This window comes from Furipterus horrens, unplaced genomic scaffold (assembly GCF_987537825.1).
Source record: "Furipterus horrens unplaced genomic scaffold, mFurHor1.1.pri manual_scaffold_10, whole genome shotgun sequence".
Taxonomy (NCBI): domain Eukaryota; kingdom Metazoa; phylum Chordata; class Mammalia; order Chiroptera; family Furipteridae; genus Furipterus; species Furipterus horrens.
The window spans coordinates 63,649,730-63,669,032 of NW_028327180.1; the positions used below are offsets into that span (position 1 = coordinate 63,649,730).

Here is a 19,303-nt window from a genome sequence, read left to right on the forward strand (position 1 = left end):
TAAGCGGCTATCTGCCGGTTTGGGTTTGCGGGGAAGATGGAATATCCCGGGTTGGGCACGGTGGAGGCCACGGGCAGCGGAGGGGCCCGGCCCTACAACAGCTCGGAGGAGCGGGAGGGCCGGGAACCGGACGGCCTGCGATCCGACCGCGAGAGGGCGTGCCAACTGTGGGAAGCCGTGTCTGGGGCCCAACCAGTGGGGAGGGAGGAAGGTGAGTCTGGGGGTAAGGTCTCCGAGGAAGGGAGCGTCTCGCCGGCCCGTTCGTTGCGCGAGGAGTGGCGGAAGCGCGGGCCAGAACGCGGGCCAGTCCCCGGGGCTACGGTCACACCCCCTGGCTCCCGGGCCTCCCCCTCGTGTGACTCACCCCGGGACTCCCGGCCTCGTACACCCCGTCAGGCCCGGGCACTGGGGGCCAGCTGCAGAAAATCGAGGCCGCGGGAAATCGGGACTCGCGTGCAAATGGACACGGGCCGCGCATGTTACTGCCCCGCCGTCTTCACCCCCCAGAGCGCCGCTCCTTCCAAGCTCGTGGGCTGTAATCGCTCTCCACGCCTTCCGATAGACCCACAGAACCGCTCCCGCCAGACCGTAGCTCCCCCACCGTTTCTCCCTGACTCCACCGTCCCAGTCTCCAGCTCCACCACCCCTACTGTCTCTAGCCTCCCCTCTTTCATGTCCCACACTTCCAAGGGTTCTAGAGGGCCTTTTTCTCACCCCCTAGTTCCTCCTGGCCTTGGCGACTAGCCCTGGCTTACCTCTGTTTCTAGTTGTGTGGTCTCTACCTTTTATGAGATGCCCAGGCCAGGAGCCTGAGAAACAAGCTTCGCAGCTTGCTCTGCATTTTACCTGGCAGCGGTTAAGACAAATTAGAGGGGATGGAAAGAGCTACCCTGACCTGGCCGGCGATCGTCTTCACTGTCCTTAGCAGAACTAGCTGCTTAACTACCCAAAAATGCACTAGCTACGTGGGCTTCTGTGCAAGCCTGTCCGTTGCTCTGCATGGCAGTCAGGTTTCTCTAGTGGTCAGTTTGCTTGCTGAGCAGACTGGGAAGTTTAATTTGTTGCCTGTGAACTGGTTTCCCAGAGATAGAATAGAATTTCTTACCACATCCAAGGACTCTGTTTCAGTTTACGGTGGTACACAGACCTATGCCCTGGTATACAAGGTCTGTCCAGAAAAAGGCTCAGAACCTCTTTCCTTTTAATCTACACTAGGATACTCTTTCAGGTCACAGCTTTAAGTATGATTGATAGACTGATGATTCCTAATTTATATCTCCAGCTATGACTTCTCCTTGGAGCTCCATGCCTGAAACTCCAGGTGACTACTTGACATCTCTAACCATATATTGACCACTCACATTTAACATAACTGGAAAAAAGTCTTTAATTTCTCCTCCAAAGCTGTCTTCCTCCAGTCCTCATTTCATCTGTTCAGTTTCTCAAGTTCAAAACCTAGGATATATCCTGAATTCTCTCTTTTCTTCAGCACCCCCATCCACCCAAACTAGGAAATTGAATATCTGATCCAACAATGTGATTCCAGATCCATTGCCACCCTGCCTAGTCCAAGCTCCCATCATCTGTGGACTCAGACAGCACACTCACACAGTGCACAGGCATATATTCAGAACACCTCTATGTGCCATACCAACAAATAAGAAAGAGTACAAAATAAATTAAAAAACAAGATAGGGACAGAGAGTGAGAAGTGCTATGAAAACAAAGTAAGTGGTAGAGAGTGATGGGGCAGAATGTCATGAAGACCATTCTAGGAAGCATCAACCTCTCTCCCTCCCTCCCTTTCTCTAAAAGCAATAAACATATCCTCAGGTGAGAATTTAAAAAGCTCTGGTCCAGATGTATTCACAGGTCAACTTCCCTTGGTTTCTCTGAGCATAGCTGAGGCAGTTGAAGTCTTTCACAAAAATTTGCCAAGCACTATAGGAGAAAATGGGGAAATTAACAAGAAACCCAAGAGGCACAAATATAGCCAGTCAACAACCCTTCTGCCCAAAAGGGCTGGCATAGATAAGCTTTAGATCTAGTGAAATAGAAAGAGTTACATTAAAAGTTGTCTACCAAGAATCTCCCTCCAGGGCATCTGGACCACTTTTTGGTCCAAAGTAGATGACCAAAAACATGGGTTTGCCGTCCTCTCAGTGGCCTGGATTCTGCCCTCCCTTGGGTTATTTGTGTCATGTTAGAACTCATGCCCTGGGTGAGGGAGGCGTTACTCCCTTCCCAAAAGGCAAGGTTTTGTTCTTGACACCCAACAGTTAAGAACATGGTAATACCATGGTTTCCTACAGTGGAACTTGTGTAATAAGGTGATTTCAGATGTTTCAAAGTCATAATAAGAATAATGAGAAAAGCCCTGATTGGTGTGGGCCAGTGGATTGGGTGTCATCCCACAAACCAAAAGGTCACCAGTTCGATTCCTGGTCAGGTTACTTGCCTGGGTTGGGGGTATGTGAGAGGTAACCAATCAATATTTCTCTCCCTCTCTTTCTCCCTCCCCCTCTCTCTAATTAAAAAAAAAAAAAAAATTGTTTTTTAATCTTTAACAAGAATAGTGAGAAAAATTTTAAGTTACTCAGTTTTAGATTAAGAAATATCATCATAGGTACAGTATAGGAAATAATTTGCTCAGAACCATGGGGCCCAGAAAATAATTTGACAATAACATTGAAATTGAGCATATATTAGGCCAGGCACAGTGCTAAGTGAATTTATATAGAAAACCAAGGGAAAAACCATTCTATGAGATACATGTTACCAGTGCTCCCATTTTATACCAAAAAACAAACAAAAAGAAAAAAAACTGGGATGGAGATTAAGTGCTTTTTGCAAAATCACAGAGCTAGTAAGTAACAGCAGAGGGATTTGAACTCAAGTCAGGATGCCTAGGGAGCCCAAGTTCCTAATTATGATTTGTACTTTAAACATTTAGCTGGTATTAGATAATGTTTGTGTTTACTATGTAAGAATAGAATTAATTTACCTTTCCTCATCAGCACCATCTTCGAATTGATACCTATCCTCCAAAATTTCTTTTCACATCTTCTGATTCATTTAAAAGAAAACCAGCCCCAGCTGGTGTGGTTCAGTGGATTGAGTGCCAGTCTGCTAACCAAAGGTTTGACAGTTCAGTTCAGGGTACATATCTGGGTTGCAGGCCAAGTCCCCAGTTGGGGGCGCTCAAGAGGGAACCACACATTGATGTTTTTCTCTTTATCCCTCCCTTCCCCTTTCTCTAAGAATAAATAAAATTTTTTTAAATAAATAAAACCAATTTTAATGTTTCTGTAATAAACAGAAACATTCTTTCCATACAAAAAGAATGTTCTAGTCTTTTAATAATTAAACCCCAAAACAACTTTCTAACCAGTTCTGTGTGTACTGCTGTATACACCAATGTAAATTTAAATAATAAGAAAACGCTATTGGCCCTAGCTGGATAGCTCAGTTGGTTAGAGCATCATTCTGATATGCCAAGGTTGCATGTTCAGTTCCTGGACAGGGCACATACAAGAAGCAATCAATAAATGCATAAATAAGTGGAACAACAAATCGATGTTTCTCTCTCTGTGTCTCTCCCTTCCTCTCTCTCTCAAATGAATTTTTTAAAAAATCTTTTAGAATAAAAAGAAAAATGCTTTTTATCTTTTAGTGGAGCAAATTTGAAGGTTGCTCTATATTTTTAATCTTCATTGTATTTTTTTTCCATTACCATTTAGTCCCCTTATAGCCCCCTCCCCCCAGCAATCACCACACTGTTGTACATGTCCATGAGTCCGTTTTCCTCTTTGCTCGATCCCTCAACCCCCTCACCTCCCTCCCCACTAGCTGTCACCTGCTCTCCATCTATAAGTCTGTTCTCATTTTCCTTGTTAGTTCAGTTTGTTCATTAGATTCCACATATGAATGAAATCATATGGTATTTGTCTTTCTCTGACTGGCTTATTTCACTTAGCACAATATTCTCCAGGTTCATCCATGCTGTTGTAAAAGTTAAAATTTTCTTTTTATGGCCAAGTAGTATTCCACTGTGTAAATATCCCTTAATTGTTTTATCTGCTCATCTATTTTTTTTAATTTTTATTTATTGATATTAGAGAAAGACAGACATCAGTTTGTTATTCCACTTATTTATGCAGTCATTTGTTGTTGATTCTTGTATGTGCCCTGACTGGGGATCCAACCCACAAACCTGGTCTATTGATTGGGACGACATTCTAACCAACTGAGCTACCAGGCCAGGGCAAAGGTTGCTTTATTTATTTATTTTTATTTTATTTATTTATTTATTTTTAGAGAGAGGGGAAGCGGGGGAGAGAGAGGGAGAGAAACATCAATGTTTGGTTGCCTTTTGTGCACCCCCAACTGAGGACCTGGCCTGCAACGAAGGCACGTGCCTTGACTGGGAATTGAACCAGTGACCCTTCAGTTCATAGGCCAGTAGTCAATTCACCGAGCCACACCAGCCAGGGCTTTTTTTTTTTTTTTTTTTTTTTTTTGAGACATGGGAAGGAAGGGAGAGAAACAATGTGTGGTTTCCTCTCACGCGCTCCCAACTGGGGACCTGGCTTGCAACCCAGGCATGTGCCCTGACTGGGAATCGAACCAGCGACCCTTTGGTTCACAGGCTGGCGCTCAGTCCACTCAGCCATACCAGCCAGGGCGAGGTTGCTTTATTTTTAATTCCACTGAAAATGTTCCTCAAATAATAAAAGATACAGATGTATTATTATAATAACTTTTTTAAAAGAACAGTGAGAAAATGATTCCCTTTTCAAGTCTTTCAATCCTTCCAGTTCTAACAGGGAAGAAGTCTCAGTTGGGTGCACCCTGTCTTAAAAACCTCTTTTCCCAGTTGCTGCTTTCTTATTGTTCTTTTTAGGGAGAGCGCTAAGCCTCTGGTGCCAGTATCTGGCTAGAATTATTTCATTTTTATTGGTATCTATTACATTTAAGTTCATGATCTAAAGATTCCTTTTTTATTTTACTTTTTAATATTTTTTAAGGTTTTATTAGTTATTTTTAGAGAAGGAAGGGAGAAAGAAAGGGAGAGAAACATCAGTGTGCGATAGATACATCGATAGGTTGCCTCTCACATGCTACCAACTGGGAACCTGCAGCCCAGGCATGTGCCCTGGCTGTGAATTGAACCGGCGACATTTTGGTTCGCAGGCTCACACTCAATCCATTGAGCCACACCAGCCAGGGCTAAAGATTCCTTTTTAAAAGAACATACTTGTACAGCATGGTAACTATAGTTAATAAATCTGTATTGTATATTTGAAAGCTGCTGCCCTGACCAGGTAGCTCAGTTGGTTAGAGCATTGTCCTGACTTGCCAAGATCGTGGGTTTGATCCCAGGTCAGGGCACATAAAAGAAACAACCAATGAATGTATACATAAGTGGGACAACAAATCTCTTCTGTGCACTTCCTCACTTTCTCTTTATCTCTCTCTCTCTCCCTCTCCCCACCCCTCTTCTTTCCTCTCTCTGTCTCTAAATTCAATTTTTTTAAAAGTTGTTGAGAGAGTAGATCTGGAAAGTTCTCATAACAAGAAAATATTGTAGCTCTGTAGTGACAAATGTTAGTTAGACTTATTGTAATCGTTTCGCAATATATACAAATATTGAATCAATATATTGTACACTTGAATATAATGTTATATGTCCTATCTCGGTTAAAATTTTTTAAAGAACTATTTAGTAAATAAAGTTGGCTTACATAAAATTATAAAGAAATAGTAAAGATGGTGTAAGAATGTAACATGAGTCAGGAAAGCAGCAGGGGAAGAGTGACAGGTTTGCCAAGATACAGACTAGTATGGCATTGCTTTACTCTGTGCCTGCACTTGAAGCACAGTTCGAAGACATTAAAGCAGATTTTTAACTCGGAAATTTTTTGTTTTCCTCTCTGCAGTGGAGCACATGATCCAGAAGAACCAATGTCTCTTCACCAGCACCCAGTGTAAGGTGTGCTGCGCCTTGCTCATTTCGGAGTCCCAGAAGCTGGCACACTACCAGGTACGCCATAGTACCTTTAGAACAGCTTTATTCTCCAGCCCCAGTTCCATGCCCTCACTTCTCCCTGGCTTGCACAGTGAGCTGCAATTCCTTTTAGCCACCCAGACCTTGCCTCCATGCATGTTGACTGTAACTTGAAGACTAACTTAATTTTTCCAAGTCTCATTTCTCGCATCCAAATCAGGATCATTATGCGTATATCTTTCTTTGTAACTCGTATAGTAGAAAGTATACGCTTTGGCTTTAAATAGACCAGAGTTTGATTCACAGCTCTGCTACTCACCTTGGGCAAGAAACTTCACCATCCTCAGCCTCCATTTCCTCATCTGTAAGACAGAGATGATGATCATTTTCTCGTAGGTTATTGTGAAGATGAGATTTGACAGCATGTAAAGTGCCTTGAACAGAGCAGGAACTCAATAAACTAGGTTTCTTTCCACACCCTCTCCTGCTCAAAAGTTTTGTGAGAATGAATCAGGTGAAAACCTAGCAATTATTTTTGAGTGCCTTACACATGAAATGGCATTTGGCTATCTTTGATCTTTTTCCTGGGTTCTTGCAGAGCAAAAAGCATGCCAACAAAGTGAAGAGATACCTAGCAATCCATGGAATGGAGACATTAAAGGGGGAAACGAAGAAGCTAGACTCAGATCAGGTAATCCAGCTGCCATGCTGAGACCGCTTGCTTCCTGTTGAAGCCGGCCGGCAGGTTGGTGTGGTAAAAAGAGAACGGGCTTTGAGTCAGACTGGCTTGGCTTCAAATCCCAGCCCTGTCCTGTGACTTGGGCAAGTCTTAGTACTTCTCTGAGCCTTATTTCTTCCTCCATAAAAGTGAGGATGCTAGCATAAACTATGGTTTAGGATTTTCCAGACTAACATGAGGGAAGGAAAAAGTACCCAGGCCCAGAACCAGCACACGCTAGGAGCCCAGTAAATGGAGCCATTGCTGAGTATTACCCTCCGGCAGTTTCCTAGAGTGGGATAAGAAGCTGCCCATTCACTACTCCAGGACACAGAGTGGAAGGAAGCCAGGCCACTTGCTTTCCTGAGACAGGGAAGCAGAGCTGAGTTCAGCACTTGAATGTTTTGAATAAACAAGTGGAAAGAACGTCTTCCCAGATGCCTGCTCTGATAGAAGTGTAAACACATTTGCTTTTTGGCTTAGAGATAGTTAACTGCTATGGGAATAATGCCAAATAACCGTAACCCCTCAGGGGTACCATAATTTTTGTCCCATGGAAGGCTATGCAAACATCTTGGGATAAGAAGTCAGCAGACTAGGGCTCGGTACTAGCTCTGCAACTTACTGGTTAGATGACTTTGGGTAATCACTTAACCTCTGTGTCCTTCACCCATAAAATGGAAATAGTAATTCCTACCTCTTAAGGGTTTTGTCAGGTAAATTTTTAATTCCTAGTGGATCTTCGATGAGTTTACAAACTGCCTCCTATTTCAGCAACCACGGGTTTGGAGGGGCCATGCTCATTCCTTCTCCAGTTCACTAGACTGATCCCCTGGCTGTCCTTCTCCTTATCGTTTAGAATTTTAAAAGTCAGGATCAACGCTATAACCCCGGCAAGTCATTTCACCTCTTTGTGTTTCGGTTCCTTCAACTTGGGGTGGCCCAGTAGTTCAAATAAGATCGCAGACTCCTCCCCACCCCCTAATAAAGAATAATCCAGCCCCAAATGTCGATAGTGCCAAGGTTTAAAATGCTGTCTTGTTTTCCAGTAATCATGATCAACAAATAAAACCCAGTGATCTGCTGTGTGCCAGACTCCAGCAGGATAGGAAACAAAGATGAGTCAAACAGGCCATGCTCATAACATTGAGCTTGAGTTCACAGGAAAGTCTCCCAAACTCTGGTGCTGTCAGTTCAGGGTGACAAGTGTTATGCTAGAGAGGTCTATTTCAGGCACTTTGGGAGTACAGAGGAGGAACAGAAGTCTTTCTGGAATCCTCACAAAGTGGCTTGGTAATTGTTTATTGAATGATTTTCTTGACTAAACGTCTCCCTGGAGAGGTGATATTTAATCGGTGCTTTGAAGGCTAAGCAGACATACACCAGGCAGGAAAAGAGGGAAGATCATTCTAGGCAACCAGAATGGCCCAAGCAAAGCAAGAAAGCCACAGAGTATCAAGTGGGGAATGGTGAGTAGAACCGGGGATGAGTTAGCTGGAGAAGAATCCAGAAAGGTAGGTTGGGGCAGTGTGCGAAGGGGGCCTTGAGTGCCCATTCTCCTGTGGGCAGTGGGGAACCATGGAAGGTTTTCTGGCCGGGCAGTGACATGATCAGACCTATGTTCTTTCTTCCAACCAGAAGAGCAGCAGAAGCAAAGACAAGAACCAGTGCTGCCCCATCTGTAACATGACCTTTTCCTCCCCTGTCGTGGCCCAGTCGCACTACCTGGGGAAGACCCACGCAAAGAACTTAAAGCTGAAGCAGCAATCCACTAAGGTGGAAGGTACTCTTTTTCCTGAGTAGTGCTATATTGGGACCCCTCCCATCCTCAGGGCACCAAAGCCAGATGCTCCCAGAAATGCTCACTGGGGCCACAGACCTGGAGAGGTTGGACTACTTTTGAGAGCCCTTAAATATACTAAAGTAGACACAGCTTTGTTAAAATGCAGCCTCAGAGTTGTGCTCACCTAATCTGCATTTCTTTGGTTACATCAGTTTTTCCCTGTAGAAGCTTCTTAGCCCTGAGCTTTTGTTCCAACTAATACTATGACTTGGGAGTGCCAGAGTCCTCCAGGCCTGCCCACGCTAAAGCATCCTGCTGCCTACCCCACCCACTTAGGTTCTCCCTCCCAGCATCCATCTGCCCGTATTACCATGTCTTCCAAGTTGAAAGCTAAAACCTTGTCTTTTTTGTGTGCTCAGGTTATGCCCTGCTCACTGTAATCCTCAAAGTCGCCTCTTCTCCTCAAGACAGGGACTTGCCTTTCAAAGCTGAATACTTCAGTGCAGCCACTGCTGCTCAGCAAGCTATGTTTGCAACTGCTGTGACTCCTTTCACTCCCTAAAGTGACTTCTAAAGAAGCCCCTTCTAGCTTGTCAGGACTGGGCTCTCACTTTCATCTCATTAACTCCTGACTTTCTGGGATTTTTTTTTTTTTTTTTGCTGGGATTTTTTAACCTCTGCTAATGGCAGTTAGTCAATAGTGAAAGTTCTTTATTTTTTCTTTGTAATTTTCACTTCTCTCCATTTTGGACCAACAAATAGACTATACTGTCTATAATACTTACTATCCTTTTTTATATTACTATATTATAAAAACAAGACAACAATGTTTTAGAAGACTTTGAAGACAGAGTAAGAAAATCACTTATAATTATATCCTCTTATCGCACCCGAATCTAGTTATTCATGCTCCGAAACACCAGAATATGGACTTTGAACTTACAGACACCCAGGTTTAAGTTCCAGGGCTGTCATTTACCATCTATGACTTGACTTCTTCATGCCTGAGTTTCCTCACCCATAAAATGTCAATAATACTTTCTATTTCATAAGTTGTAAGGATGAAATAATATATATAAACATAAGGAACCTAGGACATAACAGATGGCCAGTAAACAACAGCTACTCTTGTTAGTATTATCACCATCGTTAAGGTAGCCAGTGAGTGGAATTCCCCCCTCCAGTGCAGGCATCCACCACCTGGGGCATTTCCTTGGCCTTGCTTCTCATACAGTTCATGGTACCAAAAAGATTAAACATTAGGCCAAGAAACCAGCTTAAGAAGAAAACTTCATAAGGTCACTACTCACTTATCTTTATATGGACTTATCTTTCCATAAATGGGAAAATTCCCTGGAATATGCATGGTCCCAAAGATTACATATTCAAAAGGTTATTTATTTATACCCACTTCCAGCCTTTGCCACATGCATATGTGTTTTTATATAGTTGTGATCATCATGCATGCATTCTGTTGTGGTTTAATCACATTTCCTGTTATTACATGAGTTTGTAACTATATTTCTGAAATTAAACACTTTAACATAAAAGTAATATAAGCATGTTGTAGAAAATATGGAAATATAGATAAAAGTACCCATAATTTTACCAGAGAAAACCACTGTGTCTTCTATAATCTTTTGTTATGTGTATGTGTGTATATCTGTTTTATCTATATGTAGATTAAATCCATGTATATTACATATAAACACACAATACTTTAAATGATCTTTTTTTAAAAGATTTTATTTATTTTTAGAATGAGGGGAAAAAAGAGAGAAAGAAGGAGAGAAACATCAATGTGTGATTGCCTCTCGCATGCCCCCAACTGAGGACCTGGTCCACAACCCAAGCATTTGCCCTGACAGGGAATTGAACCAGTGACCCACTGAGCCACACCAGCCAGGGCTAAATAATCTTATTTTTATAAAAACGATGCATACTCACCATGAATAATTCTAGTTCAAAACAATGCAAAAGTACAAAGAGAAAAGTAAAATTTCACCCAAATTCTACATTTCAAAATACCAGTACACATGTATAAACTGTGTATCTTTTCACAATGTCATAATCATATTGTGTGTGCAGTTTTCTTTTATAGTCCTTTCATTTGTGTTTCCCTTATGTTATTAAAAACATTTTTATAAACATTTTGAATGACTATAAAATATCTCATCATACCACATTTAACCATTCCTCTAATGTTTCCTCCTCCCCTTTTTGGTATTTATAAATAACTCCATAGTAAACATCTATATGGAATACTCTTTCCACATTGCAAGCTGTTTCCTTGGAGATGACTCCTCTTAGCTCTCATGTCCATTGGCCGTCCACCAAGTGGTTCTTCTACCTTGACTTAACCATTCACCTTTGATGCTTCTCTTCAGTATCTGTTAAAGAATGACCTTTATGTCAACTATTACCTCTTTTCTGATGTCAAAAATTTACATTCATTGTAAAAGAGTTGAAAATACTGAAAAAGCACCCTTTTACTCTTTTTTTCATACATCATCATTATGCTTTTTGTCGTTTTACAGAATTGAGGACATAAGAAACAGATTTCTGTATGATCTTTTTAACTCAACACCACATGCTGAATATTTTTCTCATTATTAAATATTCTACAACATGTACATTACTTTGGGAGTGACTTGCCGAAATGATAGCCAGAGAAATTGAGATTCCCTATATTGGAAAATCACTGGGAGAAGCCAGCAAGTTTCTTCTGGCTTGTTAAAATCCTTCCAACTTCCTCCCATTGAAGTGGTACCCAGATGAAAGAGCACCTGAGCCCCCTGTGAGTGCTGCTGAGCCCCACCCTTCCTCCACCATTGGTGGGGATTCTAGGTCACATTTTTAAAGCAATAGTTACTAGATCCACATCATTCCAGCCATGTGGCCTCAACAGTGAGTCATGGCATCCACTTTATAAGGCAGCAGCTGCCTGCAGTCAGCAGTAGGAAGGACATCTGCTCATCCACAGGGGGCTAACATATATGCCTGTACTAGGCTCAGATTAATGGGATTCACTGACCAAAGCTAGTGAACTGTAGTCTTCAGGTCTCCTTGCCATACTGGCAGCCTGGGAGAGCCATGAGGGCATGGTCTTTAGGATCACACAGACCTGGGTTCCACTTGCTTGCTGGGTGGTCTTGGGTAAGTCATTTCACCTGTGAGCCTGTTTTTCTCTGTAATGTAGCAAAATGATACCTTATTCATGGAACGGTTCTGAGAACAAAGCATGTAACAAATTGTTACTGTCATCCTCTTCTCTTCCCACCTCAGCCCAGTACGGTTGCCTCAAACCCTCAGTTTCTACACCTGCGCATTGACTCCTAGCTCACTAACTGGGGTACTGTGAGGATGGGAATAAAATGCCTAAACTGTGAAGTTCTGGGGAATTCCGAAGGATAAAAAGACTACGAGCATGTACCATCTTTAGTCTGTTGTCATTTGGCAACTTGATAGCAGAAGTGCTGAGCTTCCAGACTGTGAGAAAATTGAGATTCATGTGCCTATAGTAGTTAAAGCCATTGAACGAAGTAGCTCCCCCAAATCTTTGCAGCTCTCACTGTGTGATTCACACTGGCAGGGCCACATGTGCAAGTGTGACTAACTAGTGACCAGCCTTCATCTGCATTCAGCGTTCTCAAAAGCCTGGCACCTTCTGGTTTTTTTCATTGTTTCTGTTTGCACTCTCTCACCACAGCTCTGTCGAAACGCCTTACAAACCCTTTCCTTGTGGCCTCCACCTTAGCCTCGCACCAAAATAGAGAGGTGATAGACCCAGACAAGTTCTGCAGCCTCTGCCACGCGACTTTTAACGACCCTGTCATGGCTCAACAACATTATGTGGGCAAGAAACACAGGAAACAGGAGACCAAGCTCAAGCTCATGGCACACTATGGGCGGCTGGCAGACCCTGCTGTCACCGACTCATCAGGTAAGGAGGCCTAAGGGGGCCCAGCCCACAGCTGTGGCTGGGTCAGGGCTGAACCACCAAGGCTATGGCTTTCCTCCCAAGGTCTCCTGAGGCAGGCATGGCAAACTCAAACACCTGCCAAGCCAGGTAGGATATATTTAGACAAGGGGAAGGGCCCCGAGGGGATGTGGTCAGCCAAAGCATGCAGTCCTCTCCTAGCCAGCTCTAGCCAGTTTTCACCATATCTGTCCATTTGACAAAAAAAAATCTAGAAGCCAGATTTGAATAAGAATGCTACTTATTTTTAAATGGGCGACTAATGTTTTTTAATGTTAAACCCTATGAAATTTGGGCCAAGGACCACCAGTTTGCAACCTCTGATTTAAACTCCCTGTTGTCCACATTCCTTCTGCTAAGGCCTCAGCAGCTTCTGCCAGATTTCAGTGTCCTCGGGGCCTCTCCTTCCCCAGCGGCTGCCGCCTGCCTGGGTTCCTGGGTAACCTGGAGAAGGAGAGTGTTCTGACTCCGCATATCACTGCTCCACTGGCCTCACAATGCTCACGATGCCTCACGCATCGGCACCACAGGAGTGAGGGTTCATGGAAAGTGAGGAGCCCTTCCCATCACAGCAACTATTAGGCACCTGCTGTAAGGGAGGGGAGAGGCGAGATTACTATTTCATTCAGCCAGTCAGTATTTATTGAGCACTTACTGTGTCTCCTAATTGACGTTCAATAGTGACCAAGACTGACTCAGTTCCTGTCTCAGGAGCCTTGTGAGCGTGTGTTGGTCCTCAGGGCTTCCTCCCCAGGCCATGCAGATCCAGCACCATATAGTCAACACCTCATGGCATCCAGGTACCAACAACTTGGCCACAGGGAAGCTGCTTCTCAGAGTCATCTGTGCTCTTCCCAAAGTGCTGAAGAGGTGAACACATGGATGTCAGACATCCCTGACCACTATGGGCAAGGGGAGGGATCATGGCTCTCTAACAACCCTCCAAACCCCAAAGCAACCACACAGCACAGGCCGTCCTTGAATAGTACTGATAGAGAGAAGGGTGCGAAGCAATGTCTGTGAAGCAGGGTGCTAGGGATTGCTCCCCTAGTGCCATTGAAGGAAAATTGGAAAGGGACATCTGGTGTTGGCTTCCCATTCCCACACGGAGGCAGCACATTCCCCTTCAAAAGGATCAGTCTCATATGAACCTCAGAATCAAGTTTCTTAGAACCCTGCTTCATGACATCCTCCTGTTTAGGCCTGTAACTGATAGGAACAGTGTAGCGCCCTGCTGGCATAGATGAGAGCTATCTTGCAGCTGACCCTTCTCTGCTCCAGAGCTCCTGCCCCTCCTTTCCTCGGCCCTGCCCTGGGCATTTCTCATCATCTGTTTCCTGGCAGGACTCAAGCACTGAGTGTCTCAGGCTATTTATCTTAACTGGTATCCATTCTGTTCTTTTATCCCAAGCCAGAGCCTCCTTTCTGTACCCACTCTCCTCCATTTGTCTAAATTACACACGTAATCTTAGAACTGTAGCCTTGGTTTTTGTTTTTCTTGCTTAAGGCATTTGCCAAAATCTTACATGAAAACCTAGGCAGAGGAATAGGGGCATCATGTGCCCCTTTGATATTAATATGTACATTACAATTTAATCCCCACAGCATTCCTATAAATAGGCATGGTTTTCCCACTTCACAAATAAAAAAGATGAGATTCAGAGTGACTTGCTCAAGGACATACAGCTGATAAGACCTGATGTTGATCAGTGACATCAGTATGTGTCTCTTGCTCTGTCTGGCTCCAAAACTCCTTCTGTGTCCGGCTCTAAGTGTATGTAACGGAAGGCTTTTCCAATACAGGACGTGAGCAGAGGCACTGAGCCCACTGAGCCCTCACTCACCAAGGGAGGTGTTGACCTAAAGTATGCAGGCAGTGACTTCAGCTGACAGGGGTCCTGCTTCAGCAAAGGACTTAGGTTTGTTAGCAGCTTGACTTTTCCCTGCCAGCTGCAGTTCAGTCAAAGCTTGTTCGTTCATTCCTTTGTCCACTCACTCAGTCATCCTGCATTTACCAGTGGTTGCTGTTGTCCAGGCTGTAGGCTGGATGCTCTCACCTGTAGTTACCTGAGTTAGTCCTCACAATAACTCTGTTGTGCAAGTTTTATTATCCCTATTTTACAAATGAGGACATTAGGATCAGTAAGGTGAAGTGGGCCCTGGCCAGTGGCTCAGTTTATTAGAGCTGCATCTTGATATGCCAAGGTTTTCAGTTTGATCCTTCATCAGGGCACAAGAATCAACCAATGAGTGGAACAGCAAATCGACATTTCTCTCTTTCTCTTTTTCCCCTTCCTCTTTCTCTCTAAAATCAGTCAATATTTTTTTTAAAAAAGAAAGAAAGAAAAATGAAGTGATATGTCCTGGGCCAAACACTAGGCAGCAGTAGAGCCAGCACTGAAAGAGGTCAAGTTCTCTGTTGGGTCCAGAGAATAGTTTCCATAGAGCTCCTGCCAAGTGTCTCATGACAATTTGGGTCAAATGTGAGATGACCCAAAATATCTAGATCTCTCCTACCAGGGGTAGATACAGCATCTACCACGCAGAATAAACAAGACCTGGAGTTTGCTTTTTACTCCAGGCTCACATTTCCCTTGTTTACTTAAGAACTAAAACTAAAACCTGCATGTTATTCATGCAGCCAGATCCTTTCAGCCTCCTAAGCACTTGGCATCCCCTCCAGGTTACTGCAGTCCTCTGCTTCACCCCATCGCTTCCAGCCTTGCCTCCAACACAAAACAGGTCTGCTTTCTCTACACCATGCTGATCCCTCAGTTTCTTCAACCTCTATACATAGGACAGATTGTCAGGTCTTATAAAATTCATATGTAGTCAAGAAATATTTATTGATCTCTTCCCTAATACATGCCAGGCATTGCATATATAATAAAAAGAGGTATTGTCCAAGTTCTCATGAAATTAAGAGTCTACAGAGAAGATAGGCATTGAGCAAATAACAAGTGGAATGCTATGGATGTAACCTAATATGAGGGAGCAGGGATCAACGGAGGCTTCCAGAGGGGCGGGAGTATAGTGTGGGGCAAAATGATACTGGGGAGATGAGCAAGTGTCCATTCACAGCGTGTGTGTGGGTCATGGTAAGGATTTGGGCCTTTATCCTAAGAGCACAGGGAATCCATTGACAGTTTAAGCACTGGTTACAAAGTGGAGAATGGTTTGCAATGGGGAGGAAAGATAGTAGGGAAAGAACAGCAGTGAAGCTATTGTAGTAATTCATACTAGAGAAGACAGGAGCTTGGGTGGAGGTAGCAGTGGAGGAGGTAGAAACAGATAGATTCAAGATTTATTTAGGAAAGAGAATTGTCAGGCCTTGGCCATCAAATGTGAGAGATGAAGGAAAGGGAACAGGCAAGGATGGTGCCCAGATTCAGTCTTAAGCAATTAGGTGGATAACCAGGTTTTGTCAACTTGAGTTGAAGATGCCCATGAGATATCCAAGTAGAGATGCTAAAGAGGCAGTTGGATATACAGGCTGAGACCTTAAGCAAGACATCTGAGTTAGAGATATTGCCATTTTTGGTAGGTCAGAAACTGTTAAATGTCCGGGCTGTCCCTGGAGCATACCTACCCCTGTCTTCCCTAAGCTCTACGGGGCCTCATAAGACTTACAACTAAGGGAGCAGTGGGCAGCGTCAGCTCGTCCTGGGCTAACACCCTGAACCTGTCTTCAAGGCCCACTTTTCTCTGACTTTTTAGTGATCCAAAAGCAGCCCCACCTAGGTCTCTCTGGTTGCTTCTCCTACCCTAAACCCTTCCTTTGTTCCACTGTCCCCGGCTTTAATAAACATACTCTTTAAAAAACTCTTAAATATTGGTAGTTTTATATGTTTTAACCTAAGAGGTGATCATTGAAGTCAGGGAAATTAATATGATACTCTAAAGAGTTGAGAGAGAAGAACTGAGGGTCTGAGATCCAGCCCTCTGGACATCGTCATAGGCTACAACATGGATGAGCCTTAAGGATATTATGCTAAGTAAAATAAGCACAGATAACAAATCTAGTATGATTTCACTTGTATGAGATATCTAAGCAAACTCATTGAAACAGGAAGTAGAATGGTGGTTGGTTGCCAGAGGTTAGGGCGATGGGGAGTTGTTTAATCTGTGTAACTTTTCAAGTTTTTCAAGATAAAAAAGTTGAGATTGGTTGCACAACAATGTGATGTACTTCGTCGTCGTCGGCAGCCGTCCGTCTCGAGAGACGATGGTGTAGCTTCTTAAGAGTCTATCTGCACCGCCGAGAATGGCTGTGCAGTCCGACTCGGGAGTGACATGGTATCTGTCTCCTCCCGTGTTGAATCGACATCTTGTGATGACGCTGAAGCTACAGAGCCTGGGCAGGGTAATATGGAGGGTCTGCTGTTGCCCATGCAGCAGACCCCCCCTCTCTTCGCAGCTGAAGGGTCCAAGGGAAAGACAGAGTCGATACAGCTTGGCTTCAGGTGCGCCGCAGGAGTTGCCGGTGTTGACTACAACGTCAAACCGCCTTAGGGACTCCGGCTCCGGATTTTCTGTCGGGGTTTACTCCCTTAGCCTTTCCCCTGAAGAGGTATGCCGCAAGGCAGCGGAGGTTTTTTGGAGTCAGAGTTTTCCTTCTCTGGAAAACTATACACTCATCTATACACTGTGCAATTACTGAGAAGTTATTGTTGAAGCATTCTAGTGGCAAGATTTCCAGAATATACTGGTAATTTGGAACACAAATCAATGTCTCAAAGTATATATGATCCCATTAAAATATGCATATCGTAATCAAGACGGCAGCGTAGGCACACATGGCTCACTCTTCGGACAACCACATCAGAATTACAACTAAAATATAGGCCAACCATCAGCCAGAGTGGCCAGAAATCAAGATGAATGTGATGTACTTAAACATAATGAAAACACATGTTTCTCTAGCCAGACCTCTCTTTTAACGTTGCTAAGTTGTACACTAAAAAGGTTTGGATGGTAAATTTTTTGTTGTATTTTACCAAAATTAAAGATAAAATAATGAAAAGAAAAAGATTGTGCCCTCTGGAAATCCACTATTAATGGTGGAAATCAAACAGGAGAAGGAGCCACCAGAGGGCACAAATCAAGAGTGCGCCTCGTGCTGAAAGCCAAGGACAGGGGATGTTGAAGGAGAAGTCACCAGTTCTGCCAGGTGCTGTCCAGAGCTCAAGTACGGATGAGGCCTCATGAGCACCCATTTTGTCTATTAAATTAGATGCAAGGAAGCCACCACTGGTCTTGAACAGGGTGTGCAAGTGCACGCTCATGTATTGAGTGTATGTGAGTGGTGGGATGGGTTACAAAGTAATTGAAAAGCAAGGAAATGGAGTAACAAGTGTAGACAGGTCTTTCAAAAGACTTGGCAGTAAAGAAGGAAATAATGGATGCTTTTCCAAATAAGCCAGATGTTTAAAAATCAGCTCTAGTGTCTTCTACTTCATACAATCACATGGGTGAACCAGAATATCAAACACGTAAAATGAAAAGCAAATGAAAATTGATAAGTGTGGGTACTAGACAGATTTCATTTTTTAGAGTACCAATGAATTCTGCAATTCCCCAAATGGCAATTTTGAATCCAGCTTTCAGATCAGCAGATAGTGTGCTGAGATCTTGTACCTAATGAGGTTCATAGGAGAATTCAGAGAGATGTGTGGTGCGGACGGAAGAACAGGGCTTCACAGTCAGAGAGCAATCCCAGCTCTGACCCCAGGTCAAGCACCTCCTTCACTTTTCTGGGTCTGTTTCCTGCTCTGAAAAATGGAGATCACCACCTGGCTTGCAGGGTTGTAAGAATCCAGCGACACAAATATCCAAAATCCTGGCATTGTGCCTTGTGCTTAACAGATAATGAGAGTGGGCTGTTGTAATCTGGGCATCAGTGACTTAACCATTGGTGGTTGTCACCCCACACCAGCCCCAAGACCTACTCTTGACCTTGGGGGCAGGGTGGTTCTACTAGTTCATTATACAGCTTTTTTCCATGTGAGTGCTGAACCATGGATTCTGGCCTTAAATGTCTAAAAAGAGCCCTGACTGGTGTAGCTTAGTGGATTGAATGCCAGCCTGTGAACCAAAGGGTCACAGTCAGGGCACATGCCTGAGTTGTGGGCCAAATCCCCAATAGGGGCTTGTGAGAAGCAGCCACACATCAATGTTTCTCTCTTTTGCTTTCTCCCTCCCTTCCCCTCTCTCTAGAAATAAGTAAATAAAATCTTTTTAAAAAGTAAAAAGGACCTGAATTCTGATTGCAGGAAGTTTCCCTTAAATGAAGATACAAGGGAAACAAACAGAAGTGGGAACACTGGGGACATTGGCTAGCTTATTGGAGGAGAGTGCAGTGCCTGTGTTCTCAGAAGCTGCAGCTGCCATGAAAGGCTGCTTAAAAGATGCTCTCCACCTCTTTGCCAGTGTGACTCATGGAACACATAAAAGTGAAATAATGATGATAAAGGCTTACATTTGTTGAACACTATGTGCCAAATGCTTTTATTTGAATCATTACAATAACCTAATGAGGTTGATACCAATATTAACCTCATTTTATAGGTAAGGAACCTGTGTTTCTGAGAAGTCCCACTTTTACAAATGAGGAAACCAAATCTCAGAGAGGTTAAATAACTGGCCTCTGGTCCTACAGGTAAGAAATGACAGCTGGGTTTTGAGCCTAGGTGATCTCACTGCAGAGCTGTGATTGAAAAAGTATCAGAGCCAAAAGAGCTTCTGTAATCATTCTGAAGTGCATGGCCTATGAGGTCTGTCTTGAAAAAGTCCAGTCATTGTTAATATAACAAGAAT

General features: G+C 43.6%; 1 protein-coding gene across 4 annotated transcripts in view; it reads left to right on the top strand.

Annotated features, from left to right (window-relative positions):
- The window catches only part of ZNF346 (zinc finger protein 346), a 29,664-nt gene continuing 10,361 nt past the window's right edge, over positions 1-19,303 (top strand). Inside the window, exons 1-6 of one of the 4 annotated variants that reach the window (XM_090287943.1) lie at positions 1-211; positions 5,940-6,043; positions 6,606-6,698; positions 8,364-8,508; positions 12,218-12,451; positions 19,055-19,145. In XM_090287943.1, coding sequence (XP_090144069.1) covers positions 37-211; positions 5,940-6,043; positions 6,606-6,698; positions 8,364-8,508; positions 12,218-12,451; positions 19,055-19,122 — 819 coding nt within the window. In that variant the 5' untranslated portion in view covers positions 1-36 and the 3' untranslated portion in view covers positions 19,123-19,145. The remainder of the gene's footprint in view (positions 212-5,939; positions 6,044-6,605; positions 6,699-8,363; positions 8,509-12,217; positions 12,452-19,054; positions 19,146-19,303) is intronic. The other 3 variants (XM_090287940.1, XM_090287942.1, XM_090287944.1) reach the window with 3 other exon arrangements.